Source organism: Neopsephotus bourkii, unplaced genomic scaffold (genome assembly GCF_033783945.1).
Source record: "Neopsephotus bourkii isolate Nb327-2 ecotype Australia unplaced genomic scaffold, CSIRO-AGI_Nbou_v1 NB_1292, whole genome shotgun sequence".
In the NCBI taxonomy this organism is placed as follows: domain Eukaryota; kingdom Metazoa; phylum Chordata; class Aves; order Psittaciformes; family Psittacidae; genus Neopsephotus; species Neopsephotus bourkii.
The window spans coordinates 5,594,238-5,618,384 of NW_026901776.1; the positions used below are offsets into that span (position 1 = coordinate 5,594,238).

A 24,147-nucleotide genomic window follows, 5' to 3' on the forward strand; every position below is an offset into this window, starting at 1 on the left:
TACGCATTGAACGTTTCTCTAAAATGCAAAAATTATTTCAGACTGAGAATCATGTCCCTAGCTAGACTTCCTGCACCAGAAAAGTGGTCAAAGCTCAGCCTGTGCTTAGAAGAAACCTCCACAAAGGCGAACAGGACTGGGAACGTTCCATACTGTCTTAAATCAGAAACCCCCTGTTCCAAAATGCTATATTCAAGTGTATATTTAAGTGAGAATAAAGTGTGTGATAAAGCTAAAATAATGAAACTATAGTCTTGAGTGAAGATCTTTCCAGGACATGATTTGCTTTTCCTTCGCCACATTTCAAACGACACACCAGGAAACAGAGCGCTGAAAGTCAGCTCCCTCCAACCCCACCAAAAGGTATTTTGTACTTTCAATCAAAACAGGGTTTTTACAGAAAAGCCTTCTAAGTTAGAGCAAATTTCACAAAGCTTTAAATTTCTCTCTGGATGGGTTTCTGAACTGTCATTGCTGGTTATTATTAGTAGGCACAGAAATTCCCATTTTAATTAGAAACTTTATTCTGAAATACATTACACAGTTTACATGTCAAGTGCTTTCACTGTAAGATATTTCGTAACATTGTGCTGAGCAAAATGGCTGACCAATATCCTTGAAGGTCTTCCAGTTTTGTTTTTATTAAAACTATCTCACAGAACTGAGATGCAACTCAGGCATTTATATTCAGAAGCTAATTACTATGTTTACCTTAGGGAGAAAGTATATATTTCACTATCCCAATTAACTATGTGTTTCAAGAATGGCATTAAGCATTTGGCATAAGACTAAAGGAAACCTGAGTCCTAATTAAATTTGTATTCACCAAAGATTAAAAAAAAAAAAAAAAGAAACACCTTCATGATAAAACTACTTTTTTTAATAAGGCACAGTCAGACAAGTATTTATAAAGACTGGCTACAAATTCAGTTCTATCAGCAGAGCCTTCCTGCTGGTCTCTCAAAAGTAATTTGAAAGTTCTTTTACCTGTCTGCTGCTGAGACTTTCCAAGAACAAGGCTGAGCAATAAGGCAACTGAAACAACAAACATGTAAAGGAGTTTGGCATTTGGAATGGATTCTGAACATTGCAAAGTAGTTAATTTTGTAAATGGAGCATTCACCTCTTTACTACTAAAATGGTGGCCAACTATGATAAGGAAAACAGAAGTGGTGTAAGAAGTGTCTGTTTGAAAAAGGGTATTTTGATAAGATTACAACATCTAGTATGCTTTCAGTTGAAGACTTTGTATGCAGCAATTCACAACTTTCAAAGATAATCTAAATTGAATTCCGAAATTCCCCTCTGCCACTCAGAAAAGCTGAATGTACCAAGAGGTTTGCTTGACAGCAGGTGAAATACCAAGGAATGAAATCTCCATTTAGACAATGAGCCAGAACTGTCTTCCTACTTTGCATTTATCAGAACAAAAGGAAATCTTCAGGAATGATAACTCAAATAATCACACCATTATTTTGGCTGGAAGAAAATTCAGGAACTCTTAAGATGTGATGATATTTGCAGAACATGAAGCAATTCTACCTACAGTGAAAGAATAAAGACTAAAAAATAAATAAAAGACCTTACCTTCCCCTCCCAATTAAATCTCTGAAGAATCAACTGCTTGAGCTTAGCACTGTATGGCTTTTGTGGCCTATGAATGCTTGATAGATACGCTTAAGAATTATCTTTTTCAAACTACTGCTTGTCATTTCAAATAAAAATACTGCATCTATTTCACTTTAATAATCAAACAGCATAAAATCATTAAAAGTGTATTTTTGATACAAATTTGTATCACATACTATAAGATACTATTTTATAGATAGTTGTAAACCAAAAGGGATCGGGATATACAAAAGGTTTTTAAGTTCTTTTGCACAGCTGAACTCATAGTGCAGGTTTAAGATAAAAAAATCTCTAAATGAAGCAGTCATAACAAATGTTGAGTATAAAATACATTCTGAAGTATTTTACACAATGGCGGAATTATCAAGCATATGAACTGAGGATAAAGAATGTTAATAACAAGCAGCCACATACAGAACACAAAGCAATAAGTTTAAATCAGACTATTTTGGTTTGTGTAGCCCTTTATTAGCAACTAAAATAGAAGATATCTGTTGTACATCATGGGTAGTAACTGACTATACTGGAGTTTTATTATATTCTAATACAGGATCATTTATAAATGCATTGTTTTCTTTTTTTTCCTTTTTTTCCTTTCATTCAAGAGCTTCCACCTTTTTTCTGTTTACAACTTGCAAAACTATTCTGAAAGCTGAGTATATGTGCACAGGTCTGCAAAGAGTGCAAATTTAGGATATGGTAAATGCTTTACATGTATTTGTAAGGACTGTCTGCCACCATGCCTCCATAGCCATTATCTTTCCCCCCCAAAAAATAAGAAATAAAAATCACAAAATGTTTTGATACCAGCCTTCCTTCCACTGTCCTAAACAAGAAAGCATTTTTAAATGAGTTGAAACTAAGGAAGGACTACACCTACTAGAAAAGAAGAGTTCTATTAGTTTGAGGTTTCAGTATACCCAAAGACCAGGGACTGTATCTTTGTAAGGGCTAGGCTGGGACCCCGTATACAGGGTGTGTGCAGGTGCCATCCCTGAGCATTCAGCGGTTCAGTGGACCATAAGTGCTCCAGCTGCATAACTCACTGAGCTGTCTTGCCAGTTTCGACACTGGCTTGACTGAGCATAATTCAAAAATGAAAAGCTCATATTCATCCCATTCTTCTGGAGCTCGTTGATAGCCTGAAGAGAGAAAAAATGTTGTTTAAAAAAAGGTATCAGTGAAATTATGACATTTTCTATCTCTCCGTCCTGTCTTTACCCCTCCCTCCATGGGTCCTTGCACCACCGCTCATAATAATATAAGCATCTCTGAGTAATCTGTGGACCTAACTCATTTCAGTGCCATTTCGTTCGCTAACACTGCCCCTGCTGCGCTATGGACATCCATGCAGTTCTACGAAGCAGTACTAAAAACACTTTCAAAATAGATCCTTTAGAAACAATGCTTTCAGTTCCATGGGGAATTCATACAGAAATGCAGATGTTACAGTAAAAAACCCAACACTATTAACACTTTTAAAATCGTATTTCTTCCATTAAGGAAAAAGAATGTACCAAGACAATTTAGTAAAGTGCGACAATTGGCAAAAGTGAATCAACAGAATTTAGCTCAGATTCACTGCAAAACTAATCATTATCTGAGGTTAAGAGTTGGATATTTTTGCAGAGTTGTCATAGTACTAACTCTTGCTACATGCATCCCCAATATTGACATTGCTCATAAAAACTTTTATAGACTTCACTTTAAAAGGTCCCTCTATATGTTTGTCATATGGATTACATTTCCAGTGAGATGAATTTTCCCCATTTAAAAGGTTAACTAGCTACCTGTTTCATATTTGAAGTACAGTAATAATAGAGCAAGATTCACTCAAGCAGTATGACAAATCTGCATCATTCCAGCAATGCTGTAAAGATAACTAAGGTAAGCCAGGTTTATGCCTACACTGGATCACCAAAGCAGAATACAGTAACTAGAAAATACCAGTTAATCTGAATTTTAATTGTTGTCAATTTATGAGTTAACAGTGCACTGCACTAATACTTAGAGAAGCAATCTCTCATCTTACTTGCAAAACCCAAAAATGCTGCCAGACATCATAAGGTACTCACAATAGCTAGCTAATAGCAATACAGAAAAGATATATACAGGTTTGTAAGTACTAATTCAAAAGATTAAGTATGTACTTCTTCAGGGAGATGGATTTATTCATTTATTTAGGGCCAAGAGAAAGCAAATGATTGCATTTCATTGAAATTCAAATGGAATATGGTATCTCATCTCCCTTAGAGAACTGAAAACCCTCAGCCCTTGGAAGAGCTTACAGTTGTCTATAGGACATGGAAATTGGAGACCAAACTGAGAACACTTGGAAAAACAAATTCAAAACTTGCCATTTTAGAACTAAGGAATACTCCAGCAATGTTGTGTTTAAAATACATGTAAGCATCTTGCTGAAAGTTACATTTTTTAACAAATCAAGCTTTACTTACATTTAATAATACACCAATAGGATGTCTTCCACATATTGTATTATGGTATTTCTTCAAGTAATTGCTAAAAGATACAGGATCTAGCTGCTCTATGATGCTCATACCCTGAAAAAGAACCAATTGCAGTGATTACTTCGCACATTCGTAAGCAGGTGTTTATACATCACCTATTTATGACAACACAGAATACTTCAAGAGGAAAAAACCCTCTACTTTTTATCAAGGATATCAAGGCAATAGTTTGTAGTCATGTTGTTGCTATTCCTTGCCAAACTGAAAGTGCAGAAGCTCTTCCAAAGCTGTCAATGAGCTACATATCTGTGAAGCTATCTCGGCAGATACCAGTGAAGCTCATGTTAAAAAAGCTCCTCTTGCAGACTAGCTGATCCCCACCTCCAATGGTGCCCTACTTCCATAGGATTTTGTATAGCAGTAAGCAGACAAACTGACGAAAAGGGCAAAACAGAAATATTTTTTGCTTCTGTCTCCTCTCCCCTTAACAGAGGTCAGGGCTGAGCATCTGCCTAGGACTTCTGGATGTCCAAAAACCCTAGACAGATCATCAATATACATAAACATGCAATTCAAGCATGTAGCAAATGTAATGTATCCTGGACACATCACACATGCAAGGCAGTTGATCCGGGCACAGGCTAGCCATCTGCTCAGCGCATGAAAAGCAAATCCAGAACATCTCTGAAGCACTGTAAAGTTGGTGCACGACTTAAGAGCCAGAAGATGATACTTCCACTTTACATAAGGCAGTCACATATATACATCCTTTTCTCCATCCACACTCCATGAGACCCAGGATCCCACAGAGTCATACTATGAAAACTAGCATATGCATGGAAGCAAACCCTTCCCCATATACAAACATTTGGGGTCCTAAAAGCAAAAAGAATCCTACAACTCCAGATACAGCCTACTCATACCCCATCCCACAGTGCAGATCAAATACAATGAAAGTAATTTAAAACAAGTTTAAGTCAATTATTGTCTGGGTTTTATCATGGCTTTGCTATTTTGCCTGTATTAGTAGACTCTATCCTCTTGTGTATTTCCTTCCTCTGAAAAGGATTAATTCCCTTCACCAAGTAAATGAGCTCCAGAAACTCACTAATTCAGTAAGACATATAGCTGTGCTGCTTAGATGCAGCTGATGAAACAGGAAGGTTTTCCTAAGAGGTGAGAAAAAAAACCCATATACTTTGCATGCGAACAATAGGAGGTTGGTATCAGAAAGGGAGATAATTTCTCTTAAGGTTTCTGCTATTTTCTAGGCCCCTTCCCCTGCTTTTGGTAAGTGTGGGTGATGCAAGGAGAAATCATGACGCAGGAAGCAGTCAGTCTGTCTGAAGTCTCCAAGTCAAGGGTGGAATATGGGATCTCAACTGCATTGCAAGGGCGCTGGCTGATCTGGCAGATACACCAATTATTCAGACTGGATCACAGTCTGCAACTGAGGAGCTGGAGATTCCCAGGAGACTCAGGGAGGATTAGCAAACAGGAACCATAACCAGCACCTCTGTGTACTTTTAATTAAAAACAGACATAAAATGAATCCATAAAGAGATAAATTCTATGGAAAATAAAACTAAACTATGCTGATCAACTGCCGGTAAGAGCTGCTCTTCCAGAGTCATGGAGAGGGTGTTTGGACCCGTGGCCAGTAATTACAGCTGTCACTCCAGATCTACAGAACTTAAATGAGTGCCAAAAAACCGAAAAAGCAGCTATTCTCTAACTAGCTGTGATTACATAGTTACCATTGCATTTCTAAAGTTTAAGCAGCATGTCTTTGAACCATCCATTTGCTTGTAAAATGTATGTGTCAATACATAGCAGCAGAAAGCAGAACCAAACTTAATAAAAACACTCAAGTGAAACTAAACGTTGAAGAGCTCATAAGAATACGTTTTATCCATTGTAAACCTTTCCACAACTTTAAAAAAAAAAGGAAAAGAAAATGGCTGCTCAATTGAGAGACTCATTTTGTAGCTGTAAGTCACTGGAACATACTGGGCAGAGGCATTTGAGCATGTGTCTTGAATGGACATGTGTTTATCAGAATGCCTAGTAAGCTTATTTCAATGAACAGTCCAGCACTGCAAAACATTTAGAGCCATGCAGTTCATCCCAGAAAATGCTAACAGAGCTCTGTACATCACAGATTGGAGAAAACCCATAGGAAAGAGGTATTAACACATACCCTATAAGCATTCAGCTGTACTAAACTTTTCAATCTTCTGGATTTAAAAATCATTGTGGCAGAGGAGCAAAGGCTACCAAGCTTGTTTCTCAGTGTAAATGATTTTGAGGAACAACAGAAACATTTTTGTCAGATTATGTTTTATTTCTCTAACAATCAGAAGTATGAAGCTCATAATTTTCTGTATTCAAATTAACCCAGCAAGGCATGGTTTAGAACAGTTAAAATACACAACAAAATCCACATGATAAAAATGCATCACAGAGTTCTGCAGTTTATCACATGGTTATTATGGCACTACATAGAAATTGCATATCTCAGTTAACCAGACACTGCAAATGGAATCTGCAATATCTTAGCAAGTGTCCTTAATATGATTAAAAGCAGTTACATTCTTAAATATCATCCCTTATAGGATCAAGCTTCTATAAGTATACCAAAAAAATCAGAACCAAAACAAACTCAACCAACCCACAAGCTTATTTTATACTATGCTCCAATAATGCTTTGGCTGGTCAAGCTCAAGTTTACAACCAGTTACTTCAGTTGCTTCTTCACACTTATGCGTTATGCTCAAGCTAAGAAGCCTTCCGAGGCTGGGGCACTGTGAAAGGTGCTGGCACACCACAGCAGCACTACAGAAGCCACTGAGAACTCAGCAGTTCATTAGAGCCACCTGAGCAGCCACCCATGCTGTGCATGGTTCCTGCACAACAACTTCTAGCTGCTCTCTTCAGCACCTGCATTATCCTCCCCCTTCAACATCCAGGGTAACAGAATCCTCCTATTGACCCAAGAGAGACATAAGGTTTCACAAGTAGATATAAAATGAGCAACCTGGCAGTGAAGATTGAAGCAAGCAGTCTGCATTTTCTGGCTAGCCTTAATAAAAAATTAGTACTCTTCAACGACAGGGGGCTGGAATTAGAAGTCTTTAAGGTCCCTTCCAACCTAACTCATTCTGTGGTTCTCTTGATATCTTACATAATACTTCCCCACTTTTATTTAAATATATATGTATCAGGTTATGATATACAAATTGTTGCACCTCAGCTGCTCAATTATAACTCTTCATTTGAGGATTGTTCCTTAATGCACCCCTATTACTACTCCTTTCATCACCATCACTTTACAAGGTGCACTGTGGTACCCCCAAAGTAACAGCAATCACATTAAGAGTTACCATGGAGAAACCAACATCTGCCCAGCAATATTTACTACTCTCTGGTTTTTATGCTGGAGTCTAAGGGTGCTAACTTAACATTACAGCAAATAAAATTTCTCAGAGCAGCTACCAGGTTAGTAAATCTTCAATGCCCAAAGCTTTTAGCATTGTTTATGCACTAGCCAGGAAAATCACCATGCACCCATACTTAAGGTCCAGTCTAAATGAGGAAGAGACGACTGTCCTCCCACAGGGGCATTTCTAAGGAAAAGTAATTTCATCTTTAACCCAGAATACCTTCCTGCTCACAAAGCACTCAGCTGACTGCTTCACTAGTTCAGTCCAGTAAAATTATTGAGTCAGTAATAGCAAAACCCACTCTGTAGAGTTTGAATACAGAGTAATGTGTTCATATATGGCATGAAATAGACAATAAAGTAATAACAGTATATTGCCATGCAGAATGTTTAGTTTTCCAGTTAAGATTGAAGCATTGTTTTCATAGGTGTTAAACAGTAGGCATGATTTTCAACATTTTCACTAAAAGTAGTTAAATGTCAAAGTCCAGTCTTGCTACAAGCTTTCACCACAGGAATTAACAAGGGGAAACTAATGTATGCTAATGCACGTTAATCTGCTCTTGCAAAAACACTCAACTTCAAATTCTGGGACTCTGTAGAAACACACTTGTCTTTATACAAAAACCTCTCAACCTACAACAAGAATTGGTCTAAATAGAATTAAGGCAAATTTAATGTTCAAATTTACTGTTTCCATTCCAGCGATGAACAGTGGAAAAACAAAGAGGTTAATACAGAAAGCAAAAAATTCCAGGGATTTCCAGCAGACAAGATTTATTCTTTCAAGACAAGGAAGAAGTTAACATGCCCTAAATAACAACAGGTCTTTCTTGTAACACATTTTACAGAAGTTACATGAATGATCCAAACAGTTTTAAAATAAATTTGAAGGTTATGTATTTCCAGAAGAATTACTTCTATTCTGTGCCATAAATATAGTCTTTAACACAATTTTTTCTCATTTACAAAGAAATCCTTGGCCGCTTGGCTGCAAAGAAAATGCCACGTAACTGGCATCACAGTCTTTATATATATAGCATTCCTTTAGCTGTTTGCCAAACCCAGAATGAAGTATGGTCTACTGCTTTTCCCCACCACCTACTACAGAGTAAGGGCCAGGGGGAAAGAATACTCCTGAGGAAATGATGACTTTTGTTTTCCTCACCAGCACAATACTGTACAGCATTTCCTCCTCAAAATGGATGTTGCTGAAACCATTAGCATAACCACAATGCTGTTTCGATACGCAGGTATCACAGCTATTAAGCCTGAATTACCACAATACTCCATTCATAATTCTTATTGCTTCCCAAAACATAGGAGGGTATTTGGACAGGAATTACATTACTATGGCATTTTAGGTAGGCAAACATGCATTTATTCTCATAAATTATGCTCACTAGATTATACCCACAATATATTGTGCTCAGTCAATAAAATGGAGGACACTAGCTAAAAACAACAGCTAAATTCTTACTATGGTAAACATAGGAAAAGCATTCAATAAAATAGCTAATCTACGAGATTTTGTTAGAGAAATTTCTAAAGTGTTCAAAGAAATGTAAGGTACAGGAGAAATTTGTTAGTTAGTTCCACCAAATCGGAAAACTTACCATTTTATCTAGGTGCTCAATGGATCTATAAATTTCTCCTTGGGATTCATCATAGTAACTGTAACGGAACCTCTGACCTTGAAACAAAAACCATGTATAAAATAAAAAAGGGAAAAATCGTAGCTAAAACACTCCCTAGTACTTACTAAATAATTTCAGTTATAATGTTTTTAAAGTAGTAATCTTCATTATTTTATACTTTTTAGCTCCACTGAGGAACTTCTAGGGCAATCATCAAAGTAGCAGCCCAGAAATGAAGAAAAAAAATACATGATGGGCAGCTATATTCCTAAAGAAAAACCTATGTAGAACTGACACTGCAGTATCACTTATTAATTGCCTGTTATTGCCTTGGAATCCAATTCTACAAATTAAAAAGTAAAACAACATTTGTTTCACTGTCCCTCTTGATAGTCAACCCTGGAGCCGGACTACTTCTCTTGGACAGCAATATCCACAGTAAACTAAAACTAAAAGAAGTTTGTGATAATTTAATGAACAGCTCTAAATGATTCATTATCTATAACAGAACCCATGTCATTCTTACATACCTCCACCTATTTCACAATTCAAAGATGATTAAAATATGCGCTTAATTATATAAGTTGACCAAAGATGACAATGAAAAAAGGAAAGAAGGTCTGTTGTGTAACACAAAACATATCATTCTGAAGCAGTCTCTCTTCCAGCTATTATTACACTTGAAAGAAGAAGTGTTAAAAGCAGGACAGAAGTCAAAGCTTCTGGAATCTTTATAGTTCTGCCACCAAGATGAACTGGAATAGCTCTGATCAATTGGCATACATACTCCATCTGCTACCTTACCCAGCAGTAAAACATACAAAGCTTACTTCCATCAGAGGGGATGTTGTCATGTCCAGTGAATTTTTACCTAATTAGTTTTGCAAGTTGCTTTGAAGTGCTTAGAAGAAGAGTAAAAAGAGCAAGAAACTTCAGACAATTATTTTATTGCAACAGTAAAGAGAGGCATATAAACCCATACATCTTCACTATTTATTGCCTCCACTACACTGAAAACACATTACCACATTAATATTTTTCATCTATTGTTCTAGATTAAAAGAAGAAAAACCCTTTTTACTTTACAGTAGACACTTAAGTTTCAAAGATGCATTTACCAGAAGTTAAAACGCTCAATGTTTAATAAAATACATTCTCTGAAAATCACTATGGATATCATCTTATAATGAAGAGATGTGAAACTTACCCCAATGGCAAAAGTCAGAAGAAACCACAAAGAGGTTACTAGGATCAGCTAGGTATTTACTGAAGAGTTTTCCAAATTCCTGCTCTTTTGACTCACTCAGTGCTCCGACCAACACAGGAATAATAGTAAACTCATCCTTATGGCTTATAAGCAAAAGAAAAGAGGTTGTAATTCAAGTAACATCTGAAGTTTTTATAGGGCTTGCTAACTGAAATTGCAGAACGGTTTAAAAGGGCACTACTGAGTTGAAGATGCAGTTAATTTAATCAGGTCATACTAGAAAGTTGTTTTAGAACCTGAAAGTACTTGTTTCAGAAAATACCCACCACCCCTCCAACAGTATTCATCTTTGCTGCAATGTGAAAACACCAGGCAAACAGAAAGACAAGACACAAGGGAACCAGCAATTACAGTAAGAATGAAATTCTTCCTGTATAGATGCTGCACAAATGTTGGGTAATTTTTCAACATATATGAAAATGCTCAAGACAGCACCCAGACTGTATATTGATATTCCAGAAAAAATTACAAATACTGTAGAATTAAAAAAAGCATGTGTGGGGTAAATAACCACCACAAATTGACAAATATGGCCTTTAAAATTATTCAAAGTACTTATCTGAAATAGCAAACGTAGACAGAACCCTAATTTAAGAATCAGTATTAAATATTAATGCTCTGAACGAATTTAAAACTCCACAGAAAACACCTATTATTATTTGAACTTCTTTCAGAGATGCATTGCAAAAGAAAAAAAAAAAACAAAACAAAATACCCTCCCCAAATAAAACAAAAAACCCAACTACTGAGAAAGACTCGTGAAAGCATGTCTAATTTTAACTATATTAAGTCAATATAACCATACAAACTTGTTTATAAAGGGTGTTCCAATTTCATCATGCAGGTGTTTCCTCCTCTCAGTTTCTACTACGGCATCTAATCCTAGTCTCTGTCCTGATCCTCCTCAAAAGTTTTATTGGTGGGTGTGGAGCGTACCATAAAGGGTATTATTAGTTCATACTTCACATGTAGTTCAAACATTTGATGCACATAATGCTCATTCTTATAGAAGTAGTACTTAGCCCTAGTACCTTTCCATGGCTTTAGCAGTGTAAGGCAAATGCATTTCAATACTGTGTTCATCTTCATCTGTCTGTAGGGACATACGCTCAAACATTCCAGTCTTCCACAATTCTCCATAAACTGAAATGAATTAAATATTAATTTTTACTACTTAAAAAAACCAGCCAAACAACAAAACACTGTAAAGCAAGCTAGAGCGCATCTTCACCTGAACAAGCCTGATATAAAAAGTTATTTGACTATAAGGGCTGGCATCATAAACCACTTGTTTTTAAAATTAGGATTAAAATTATGTTCAGGTCAAAGATAAACATAATTGATTCATTTTATAAAAGAACTGTGTTACTATGTTGAAAAAAGATTTTCAGGCATGGTAAGTAACACAAAAAGACACATTGAAAATATGCATGCCGTTTTCCAGTCACTGACTACACCATCATATGTTTAAATACATACATAAAAAATAAACAAACAGCTGATCAGCTGAGCAAGTCCTGGATGTATTACGATTTAATGCAATTCAGTATTAATTGAATCATGAAATCTAGAGACAGAATTAAGTAAGCCACATTTATAAGTCATCTGTTCTACTGCCAGGTGTGCCTGCTGGTATGCAGAGTCATCTCTACATTCTGAAAACTCTCCACTAGACGAATCTGATGTGGAACTGTGCCTCCTTCTCCACTCCATAAAGGAGTTCTACAGAAACCAAAACACTTGTTACCTAAGGAAATTTCTGCAAGTGCTATGTAGAAAGCCTGAACTAGCTTGCTTCATCACAGTCATGATGAAATAGCAACGTATCTGCGCTACTCAGTCCTTCTGAAGAAGATACTGGATTATTTAGGCATTCCTCAAAACGCATGAAAGGCAAAACATCGAATTTCTCTTCCTTGCACCTTCAAGCTTAGTCTAAAAGACTAGTATTTCATGGGCTAACTAACAGGTTTTAAGTTCTGTAGGTTCTCTGCCAGTTAAAAAAGTTACATGCTATAATGCATCAAATAAAAGCAGCTTTTTGTTCCTCTGTTACTCCTCTATCAGAAATAAACTCAAACCAGCTGTAGCAGTATCTTTCTTTGCAGACAAAATCCCTCATGGAACAATGAAACAAGTGTGTATTCATATGTGACACGTTTTAATTTCAAGATCCCCCTTTAAAGGCCACTTGTCAGTGAGACAAGGATTCAAAATGGAAAAGATAAGCAAAGCCCGAGAATTCTTTACTTGCAGGAGCAAGAGACACATTAAGGTTATAATACAGCAGTCCCTGCAACCACCAGAATCTGCCAGAAGTTAGCTTTCATTGCAGTAAAACAGGTTTGTACTTGTATATATATAAAAGCAATCAAGCTCCCTGCAACAAGAGTCCTCAGCACTGCAGTACCAGTTAATACTCAAGCTACAGCAATCTTCAAGATGCAAGCTTTATCATGCACTTACTCTTTTGGTCAATTCGGAGATCATACAGAGGTGTTCTATAAATGTCCACACTGGAAAGTGCACATCGGGAAAGGGGCACGTGGTGGGAAGGCCCAAGAATGAAAATCTTTCGGCTACAACAGTTAACACAAAAGCCCACAGTTCAGACAACTGCAATTGTACAGACATTTGGTTTAGAGTAGCAAGTTCAATAAAAATGTACAAAGCGATATTTTCTGGTGGTTACCTGGAGAGTTTTACTCTGCTGTGTGTAAAGACCACAGATCAGCCCATGGTCTTGCTTGATATCTCAGAAACGATCATGGGATCTGTTCAGTAATGCTTCGATAGCCTTAAACCTCTTAAGCAGGTTGTATATCAGAGGGCACACATCAGCTAGATAATCTGTTCAACTGGACTCATTTGGAGGCTGAATGATGTGTTATCGTCCCTTAGAAGATTTTTGGATTCTCTCCTTGGAATAACACAACCTTCAGTTACATAATACCTTCAACAATTACAGATACATACCCTCAAATGAGGATTATGGATTTATCACCTATTCAGAGCTTTTTCCTTATTTACTTGATTAACTTTACTTCAGATTTCACTACATTCAAATTTAAATCATTCCCAAATGCTATTTTTATCCAGCTGTTGCCTCAACAACAGGGACTTGGACCTGCACATTTGTAGCTTTAGCCGACACTGCAAGCTTTCACACGTCACCATGATGTTATTTCATCAACTCCTCAGTTCCTGGCTCTTGATTAGATGTTAAGGGTCTCCTGCCACAGGACTTAAAGAAAAAACAGAACACAACCTATAGGAAATTCAGCTTTTCAGATTCAGGATCATATCATTCTGTTCCTGGCACTGAACTAAAGGAGTGGGAGACAGGTAAAGGTTTCCCCCTAACTTTACATGTGGAGTGCTGTAGCAAGCTATAGTAAAATACTAAAACTTTTTACAGGGCTCATAAAAACAAAATATCCAAACATGCAATAGTTCAGCTGAAAGATGAATTGTAAACATCCCTTGTGGTGAAACAGCAAATGATCCAGAAAGCTCAATCAACTCCACATCAGTGAACCTGGGGAATGCAACTTGCTCTAGAAATTTCAGAGAAGCTAGTTATCTGTCACACCATAAAGTTACTTTCACTTTGATTGCAACAGTTTAGCAAGAATCAAAACCATTTTCTTCATTACAGCATGTTATCACATATGCAACTGACGGACATAGCCAGTTTTTATATTAACGTTTCAAAATACATACTTTAAGTAAATACTAGAGATATTTTAAAGTTTTGTCCTTTTAAAAACTGTTGCACTCAGCAGAACACATAAAAATTATATTATTTTAACACAGAATAACTGGATTCATATTTTCAGAGACAGGCACAGACTACAGTACTGTGTTGGGGTTTTTCTCCTCTTTCAAACAGCTGTGCTGTTAGAAACATAGGTCCACTTAAAATCATTACAACTAATTTTCACTGTCTTCAAATATTATATATACACACTGGTCACTTTCTCCACAGCAGAAGAGACTCCTGGTAGCATTCAGCCTATCATCCTGCACTGAAAAACCAATGCAGACTCATAATCAAGATTTTTAATATACTTAAACAAAACCTCACAACAAAAAACAACAAAAAGAAGAACACGGAAAAAAAAAGGAAAAGTAACAAAGACAGCCTATGACCACTTAAAAAGGAAAACATCTTGGGCTTTTATAAAAGCAGTAGAACATCGAACAATAAAGTAAATTGAAGGTTATTATCTGCAAAAAGAACATGGTTAACCCCCTCCCTTCTAAAAAGTTAGCAACCAAAACCTCAATAATTTTTTAAAATAGTGCTTTACATGTTCAATTTCAATAATAATGCATTTTTTTTCTATTGTAACATCCAAACAATTTGAACATTTATGATGTCACAACAGAAGGGATGGATAAAAGACCAAAAAGGGTACAAAATTAAAATCCGTAAAATTTGTAGTGTAAGAACGTAAAAAGCACATTCAGTTTTCTCAGAGAATTCCAATGGCATTGTCTTGCACTTTGTAAAGAAAAACTTCAATACTTACGTAATATTAGGATCCACTTGTTTGTAAGCATGGGCAGCACAAGATCCACAATAAGTATACCCTGCATGGCTACAAATCAAGGTGTACAAAATGTTAGTACGTTGAATACTGTTTAACATCTTCATATGTTGATATTGCTATTAAATTATGATATCTTAAATATTATTTGTCCCCAAGGAACTAGAAATAGCAAGAGTGATCCAAAAATCAACTCCTGAAAGAGATGGAGAGCACTGTTTCAATACTGAGTGTACAAGAGGCATGTGCTGAAGAACATCTACTTGAAAGTTAGTAAGTCTCCAGATCAAAGCACCTTTTGTTCCTTGTAAAAGATACTGCTAGGCAGACTACACAACTGCATATTATCAAAAGCTCATGATAATGTTAAGAGTACAGCCAGGGGACAAGCAAATAGCAAGCTGCTGGAGAAAGCTCTTCTAACCACACATCAGTAACTGAGTATAATAGTACAGGGGTCTGGCAAAGAGAGAACTACCTTACAGCAGATAAACAGAGAATAAAAATGCTCTCAGCAATAGAATGAATGGACACAAGGAAAAGAGTGGAATGCAGCAAGATAGCTTTTACCACAGAGAATGCAATGCATGCTGCATCATTTCCTATCACTCTGGCCTAGAGCCTTTCTCAACTGGTGTTCCTGTGTGCACTACAAAAACACTCATAATTATTCTGACTGCTTGCTTCAAATATCACATCTAAATCTTAAGACCCATTCCCTTCAAGACTGTTAAAACCAGGTGAAGATTCTGTTTACAGTACTAAAAGCATTCAGTCCAGACAATGTTGATTCCCCAGCGTCCCAGGCCATATGCATGGTTCCAACAGAACGCCATGTTCACATTGCACAGCATTTGGGCCACATCACCCCTGGAGCACTTGTGCTCTAGCTCAGTACTTACTGGTTGAGTCAAGTATGTGCAACAACACAACTACAGTTTATCACAATAATACTGAGATATTATACAATAATAAAAATATTATTGAATTTATACTATATATTCTTATTCTTTTATTGTATTGTATTTATATTACTCTCAAATAATACTGAGAATTATACAATAATTTTACACAATAATACTGAGAATTATACATGCTGCAAGTCCTGGGACATACAGGATGTTGAAGATATAAGTTCCCCACCACCGAAGGATTTCATTTTTACTTTTATGTATGTATGCTCACATGTATGTATATTCATCCACAGAGTGATACCTGGAAAAAATTACCCTCAAAATCACCCCGGGTTTGTATTTCTTTTTTACATCAGTGTCACTTTCCTCACTCATTCTAAAGCACTCAGAAAGGCACTAACACAGGTTAAACAGGACACCGAGATTTGTGAGCTGGCAAGGTATGTTATCTGACAATGTCAGAAGAGCCCCTGAAAGGTTTCCTCTGCTTCAGGTTTCTTCAGTCTTTCACTAAAATATTAGCCATATCCCACTTTACAGGTGGGAAAACAAAGGCATGGTTAATGGAATAATTTTGTGAGACCACTGGAAGACCTCCAGCAATTTTGGAAAAAGAACCCAGGTTACCTGCTACGCAGCTAAAAGGACTCTTTCCTGACATTTCTGCAAGAAAGACTAAGGCAGATTTGGAGCAATTTCTTCTGCACATTCAACACTATTATGGAATACTTCAAACATTATGTTAGTACAGGAAAACATCATATTCAAGGTGGTGCTTCTAGTGTTTCCTTTCAACTCATAATAACTGGAATAACAAACATACTTTTCTTATTGTATGTCTCAGCTACCTTCAGGAAACTGAACTCTACTTAAATAGTTTAGATGATCCCTATTTCTGCTGTGAATAAAAAGCACCCGAACAAAACCAAAACCAAAAAATCCCAAACTAAAATGACAAAAGTAAACCATTCCAGGTAACTGAATAATGTTTCACTACTTTTTCAGTTTAAGCTTTGCTAAGTTTTTACTGGGGGGGGGGAGGGATGGGGAAGAGGGGATGGGATGCTGGAGTTTTGGTTTTGTATAGGTTTAGGGTTTTTTTTTAATAAAGGTAGCTGTTCTACACTAGAAGTGCATTAAAGGAGCTGTCCCCTTAGACTACCACTCCACTAATACACCTCTTACCTTCCTGGATCACAAATAAATGTTATGTCTCAGTGCATCAGCAAAAGGAAACTAATCCTGTACCAAAATGCGCACAGATTTCTTTCATTCTTTGCCATATCCAAAAATCACTCAAAGCAGCATTTAACAAATTAGGTATTATATAGACTAAAAGCAGATTTCAAACTTACGGTGCAATAATGGCTCTAGCAGGTCTTTTTGTGGACTGTACTTGAGAAAGCCAGCCTTCTAGTTGTGCATTCAGCTGGGGTCCTATGAAGAGACAAGAAAATACTAAGGCCATAAAACAAATGAACACCTAAAATAATATCCAAAAGTCCAACAGATTTAAAATCATTTTAAATATCAAAGCCTGTGTTTAAATCTCAAAAAAACCCAAAAGTAAACCCAACATGTCTGTGACACTAAGGGTTGCAGTAGGAAAGTTTCAACCTCCTAGCCCAGAAGTCCATTCATTGCACATCCAAACATATATTTACTGGTTCTTGCTCTGTGGACTGATGCACATACTGTTTCATCATTAGAAAGAATGGCTGCCAATCTTAGAAGAGGCTAATGGATGGTTGATTCCTCTGGTAACTGTAGTTGCAGAATTCAGAAGTAAAAAGTCAACACAATGTATACCAGAGAGCCGAACACAGGAAGGTCATGCAACACAAAAACCTTACATACTGACATGATAGACAATGGCGATGGTATTTAGTCATTTGTTATTATCCAGCAAGAATAAGAGCAGAACACAAAGCATACTGTAACCTAAAAAATCTGTAAATACAAAGGAAGACACTAAAAGTGGGGAGACACCATGCTTATACTAATGCCTTACAGCTTCTCATGAATCAACATACAAGTACATAAACTTATTAGCAACATTAAGTTTGGTAACTGGTCAATCCAATATTTAACTTTTTTTTTGGGGGGGTTTAACTAAATTTTGTATCTCAGCCAGTGGCAAATATTCCCAGTTCAATTAGCTGACAGGTAATAAAAATACCTTCTAAAAATGGAACAAAAGAAAAAGCCTACCCAGAAAAAAACCAAAACCCCACAACATTTTGATTATTTTCCATCACAAAGAAAACATTTTGATGTAAAGATATTCCTGAAGAAGCAAGTCTGGCAAGTAGAGTGCAATATTCTTTATATTAAAAACACAAAACAAACTTTGAAGTAAAACTCATTCAGCTGCTATTGTTACAAGTGACATATCCTTAACAAAAACAGATGCACTGTTTCAGTCGGCCCCATGCTTTTGACAGATCTGTATGTCAGCAGAGTTTATCTGTCAAGTACTGCGCAGTAAGCAACTTCACCACGCATGCTGTAGATTTTTGTATCTTCCTGATGCAGGTGTAAAACCACCAACTGCTAGGGAAAGTCAAACCCAAATTAAATACCTGAAACTATTTCACAGCTATGTTCCAAACAGCCCAGATGTCAAGCTGACAGGTCTCCCAAAAAGCTGACAAGAACCAGATGTCAACTTCTGCTGAATCCTACCAGGATTGAGAAGTCACTCACAAGCGATAGTCAAAATGCTCTCTAGAAAGCCTGAGGAGGGGGGGGGTGTCAAAACCACTGGGTTTTATACATAACTGCTTCATGAAACAAAAAAACCCTGACAATTTCTGTGGTTGCAAAGAACCTTACATAAAGAAGATGAACTAGGGCAATGCCATTTCCCTAAGGCTACCATAACCTTGAACGCCTTGGTTGCTGTCTACACCTCTAACAAGGGAGGCAAAAGAGTGACATTTATTAGTGACTGTCACTCCTGTAATACATGAACTTTGTGAAATGATGAAATTGTCAAGAACAAACAAACCAAACACCAGTTTTGTTCTGCTGCTTCTGCTGCTTGGGGAAACAAGCAGCAGAGACGTGCAAATAGAGATAAGGAAAATGACATCCTGGAAAATGGAGGCTGTTGGGGAAACTAAGTAAAAATAAATAGATCTCTATTTCCACCCTCTTTCTAAGATACTAGGAGGCTAACAAAACAGCACTATTACAGTCTTACCACGTTTTAAGAGTGAAGATATAGATCACTTACTAAAGGACAAAGTACTTTCTGAATTAAGATCTTTAGGAGAACACAATTATTTTTTCCCCCTCAACATCTCCTACCCAGTGACTTCAACAACTGAGCAGTCTTCAAAAGTGATCCACAATAGCAGAAGGGCTAGAACCTCCCAAGTAAAGCAAGACGGCCTTGAGACTCTTCTTCCACAAGAAGGCACAGTGCTTGGCCTTCCATCATCCCTTCTTTAGCAAGGATTTTTGGTTAAGACGATTTGTCTTAAGACAAATCAGGTAACCTGGTGAACAGTTTAAAGACAAAGTTCAGAATCTCTGGCAATTTCCTAAAATTCCATACAGTTGTTTAAATCTGGCCAAAACTTCTGATCTTACAGTGTTGTAGCAAAGTAAAATACCCAGGTTTGCTTAACCTCCTATTACAGACACACATCTCTGAGAAAGTAATGAAGATCTTTTTCCTAGAGGCAGTAAAATAACAGATCTGTCTGTCCCAAGGGATGAAAACTCTGACAGTGCCTACTAAAGAACCAGGTAACACATCTGCTTTCACATTTTTTTTCCTTTAATGAAACTACAAGCTGCCTTTCTAAATCATTAACTCTGACCTAACGTAAACTTCCATTTCAACTGACACTTTTTCACCCTATTTTAGCAAAACATGTAATAAAATCTCTCTCTGCAAAGGACTAACAGAGAGAATGGAGAGTACAACATAACCACCTGACAGAAGAAAACTCAATGAAATTCAAGACAGCACCTGCATGAACTGCAGCTTTCTATGCTTACAAATACTCTGAGGGATATTCTAAAACCTGCAATTTTCTTTCTACAAAATTAACATCAACTTTTTGAAGTGTTCAGATAAGATTTTCTTCCAGTTTCTCAAATATGACAACACCTAAGGCTAAAGTCAAAATATTTGAATTGGATATACAAAATATAAATAAACCAACATTATTACAGCAGATATGCTCTGCCATATGGAATTGTATTATAGGAGACGAGTGGCTTCTTCATGAAGAGCTCTATAAGTAAGTTTTGTTCATATGTAAATTAAGTTAAACTGGAAAAAAGTCTTTGCAAATAGTCACAGAGATTAACTGCAGTAAATATCCATCTCCGAAGCTGACAAGCATGGGTGAGGAAGAGCGCTGCTGCCTATGTATACCTCTGCCACAGTGGTGGGAAGCAGGAGAGGTCCCTGCTCCTCCAGCCACAAGCGGAAAGCCCTGCTTAAGAAACCTGGCAGGATGAGCACAATGGGGATTTTAAGGCTAACTCAAACAGAAGGACAGAAAGCCTTCTGGATGCAACAAGCAACACACTTCAGCATTTATACTTTAAGATCAGGCCTCTTATTGATTAAACAAAGATTAGACAGCAAAACATCAGCTTCCCTGAAGCACATAATATGAAGATCTGCATTTCAACCCAATGAAGTATGAACATAGTCATGTAACTAAAGATGCTGACGTTATCTGTGGATACTTCATATCCTGTTTTGTTTCAGAAATTGGCAGGAGTTACACCAAATTAAAAATAATTGCAAGCATAAACCAAGTCTCCACCAGAAAAATTTATGGTTATAGCTACAAGCAGCATTTATTCAAATATCTTGCCTAAAAGGATAAATTATTTTTACAATCAACATTATACCCTCACAAAGCACTGGAGTAAGTAAGAAGGAATCCTTCCACATTAAATGCATGCCAGTGTTACCAATGAATAATAACAGAAAGCCAGCTGGGAGTCACATGCTTAGGTCCATCACTTCAATTTATAGCTTTCATAGCCCAGGCTTTGTGGGTTAAGCCAAACCAGTGCATTCTTTCCACAGTCAAGCTCACCTAGTCACATGAGGCTGAAGTGCTTCTATGACAAATGTCAACACAATATAATGGCAACTTGCTCTCATCCCAACAGCCACCATTACTAGTGCAAAACCTACCTCTTCAGACTGCTAGGGAAGACAGTGCTTACTCTGAATCCTCAGTCTTGGGAAGTCCTTTTTTTACTGGTAGAACATAAGCCTCAAACAAAATTCAGAGCAGCATCAATGAAAACTGCTCGGGTCACTCTTGGTTGCATGTGTATAGCGCTTTCAGTAATGGAAGTAATGCTGGAGCACAATGACAGCAACACTGCAGTCCCCAGATTTTACCCTTGACAACTTTTATGTGTCTAATCGTGCCTCCCACCCTACAGGAGTCAACATGTTTTTTTCCCTGAGTCTCTTACTCCTTTTAACTACCTTTACCTATTGATGAAAGAGTCTAAATCTCAAAAATACTTCTGAAAATATTACAGCATATGTATTAAGAAGTTATTAAGTCTTTATTCTTGTAAGGTGTTGGAAAAAAAATCAAGGTAAGTAACAGTGAAACCTTGGTGGCCTTAGTTTAATAACTGGAACTAAGGAAACTCCTCTCTCCATAACTTCAAAGGTGAATCCAAAACATTTAATTCAGTCGTGAGGCAAATTCCAATCTGAAACATGACAGTGGACTAACTGGTTTCTCAGTTAAAACTGCAGAAAGTGTAAGGATTGTTTTAATGAACACAGATCCACTTGAAAAAAAAAAAAAGAAAAAAATTAACAAAAATCTGTTTCTCACTGCACAAAAGCTAAATCCTCAAATCCAGAACATGTTTTGTCTATGCAGACTAGCACTTGTCAGGAATAGAAGGTGATTTCCAACAACTCGTGTTGATGCCACATTCTATACTGCTAGCATATTATCTCTTCCAATACTGAATACAGATGAAATAGGCCTGATGAAATTGGACTATAAGCAAGGCAGAAATTTACTTATATAATCTACTGGACTGGAGGAAAATAAGTTACAAATAAAGATTACACCAATGCTACATAAACTCCAATTATATTCACTGCAAGACAAACATAAAACAGCAGATAATGATTGAATTGGGGAAAAAAAACCTGAAGCCACAATAGAAATGTTGAAATCCGCCTTCTCACTTGCTTGGCACTGTTTTCCAGTATTCCACTAGCTTTTTGATTTCCTTTACTGAAAGTTCTTAAGAAATAAATAACCAAACTGTAATGCCACTCATTAAGAATATCAACAAACATGCACCTACTTAGCTCTACAAAATACCTTAGCAGTTAAGTCATTCGGAGATCCAAACAAATAACCTGTTTTATAGCTCTAATACATGCTAAATGTAACCTGAATTTGTGAAAGTATTCACAAAGTGATACTTCCAGGCCTATTTTAATAATACCAGGACTGCACCAAATGCAAAGCACCTTTTCAATTCCAATTGTACTGTACAAGTTAAATCTACATTCTTTATTGGGAATATCTTGATTCTGACAGCGATTCAGTAGAACTAAAAGCCTGAAAATTGTATTTTAAATTATTCCACTATACTTTTGCAGTATACAATGTTAAATAATAGAGTTTGCATATTAATACTTTGTGCCATGATTTATTCATAAAAGAATCAGCAATGACACATTACTTTCCCCATAAAATGTCTAAAAAAGATGAAAAACCAGAAGAGAGAGAAACATTACATGTAGTGTATCTAACACTGCAAAGCCAATACTTTTGCAAGACACTGTGATTAGTTGTTTACACACTGCAAGGTAAGAACTAACTTTAACAGCTGTATTTGAAATCTCCAGCTAATGTCACAACATTACGATTTCATGATCAGTACATTAATTATCCTGCTACTGCAGAAAGCTCCTTTCACTACAACAGAGATCATAGAATCTCTTAGGTTGGAAAAAACTGTTAGCATAAAGTCCAACCATAAAGACTAAACCACTCCACCTCTAAACCATCTCTCCTGTCAGTGACCCTCGCATGCTTTTTACATTCTTCTTGGATCCATCTGCCCTTCTACAAACACCACAGTTACTTGTACATCATATTTATGAATGAACTGTGATGAGTTATTCCAGTTTTGGGGGACATGCCAGGGTTCTTGGCACACCACAGGTAAGCACTTTCAGAGAAAGATTTAGTAGTGACCACCTCCTTCAACTCCTTGTCTGCATTCATAGTCTAACAACAGACCAGATTGCACTTGATTTACTTCTAGCCACTTCAGCTGCTACAGACACTTAGATCCAACACACTACAGAGAAGGGTCACTGCTCTAAATTAAGGTTGGATTCAGCCACTCTGAGGGTCAGTGAAAGACATCTCAGCAGCAGTATTTGCTCTCAGAAACCATGGGCAGCAGGCCTGGTGAACAGATTATAAACATACAGCAACATTATAGCAGAGCAGAAACTGCTCTTCTCTGCGACCAATGCACACACTTTTTCTGATGCTGATGAGAAGTTTCCAGCTCATGCTAACAAGCATACAAATGCTGGGATTACATCACTATTCGTTAAAATGGACACTTCACCCAGAAGGTGCAAGTTAGAAAGGCTGTACTATATCGGAATCATACTGCTATTGCATGTTGAACCTGGCTACCTCAAAGAACTATCAATAGATAGTTAGTGTGTTTTGGAATCAAAAAACTCAGTACTGGGTACAAAGGCAGTAAAAAACCCCAACACATTAATGTAGGTCTTACTGGGGGTTACACAGGAGTAGAAGAGACTGTAAACACACTAAAACAGTGGCCAACTTTGAAGAAAATATCATTTCTAAACAGATAATTCATGGCACACAATTGCCTTTCTATCTATTTCCTGGTCTGCAAAAGTTCTTCAAAGTATTATCCTTTCCAACAGACCTAGACATCATCATGCAGACCTTAACCTAAAAGACAAGGTCTGAACATCCCTGTCTGCATGACAGCCAGTTATTCGAAGCTCTGACATTCCTTCTTGTTATGGTTTTAAGCTCAGCCAGTAACTTGGAACCACACAGCCATTCACTCATGCCTCTCCTTCTCTCATCCTCCAGGCAAGATGGGGAGGAGAATCAAACGAATGTAAACACCAAGGGTTGAGATAAGAACAGTCCAATGACTGAAGTATAATATAAAACTAATAAGGGAAATAACAAGGATGGAGAATA

The 24,147-nt window shown here is 36.9% G+C and overlaps 1 protein-coding gene across 4 annotated transcripts in view; it reads right to left on the reverse strand.

Annotated features, from left to right (window-relative positions):
* Positions 1-500: 500 nt before the first annotated feature.
* The window catches only part of MEMO1 (mediator of cell motility 1), a 30,256-nt gene continuing 6,609 nt past the window's right edge, over positions 501-24,147 (reverse strand). For 2 of the 4 annotated variants that reach the window (XM_061365809.1, XM_061365811.1), the window contains 8 exons: positions 17,266-17,347; positions 14,979-15,047; positions 12,910-13,022; positions 11,475-11,586; positions 10,384-10,526; positions 9,156-9,232; positions 4,086-4,190; positions 1,401-2,771 (listed from right to left, as the gene is read on the reverse strand). In XM_061365809.1, the coding sequence (XP_061221793.1) occupies positions 2,640-2,771; positions 4,086-4,190; positions 9,156-9,232; positions 10,384-10,526; positions 11,475-11,586; positions 12,910-13,022; positions 14,979-15,047; positions 17,266-17,347 (833 nt within the window). In that variant the 3' untranslated portion in view covers positions 1,401-2,639. Of the gene's footprint in view, positions 2,772-4,085; positions 4,191-9,155; positions 9,233-10,383; positions 10,527-11,474; positions 11,587-12,909; positions 13,023-13,570; positions 13,688-14,978; positions 15,048-17,265; positions 17,348-24,147 lie in introns of those variants that run through there. The other 2 variants (XM_061365810.1, XM_061365812.1) reach the window with 2 other exon arrangements.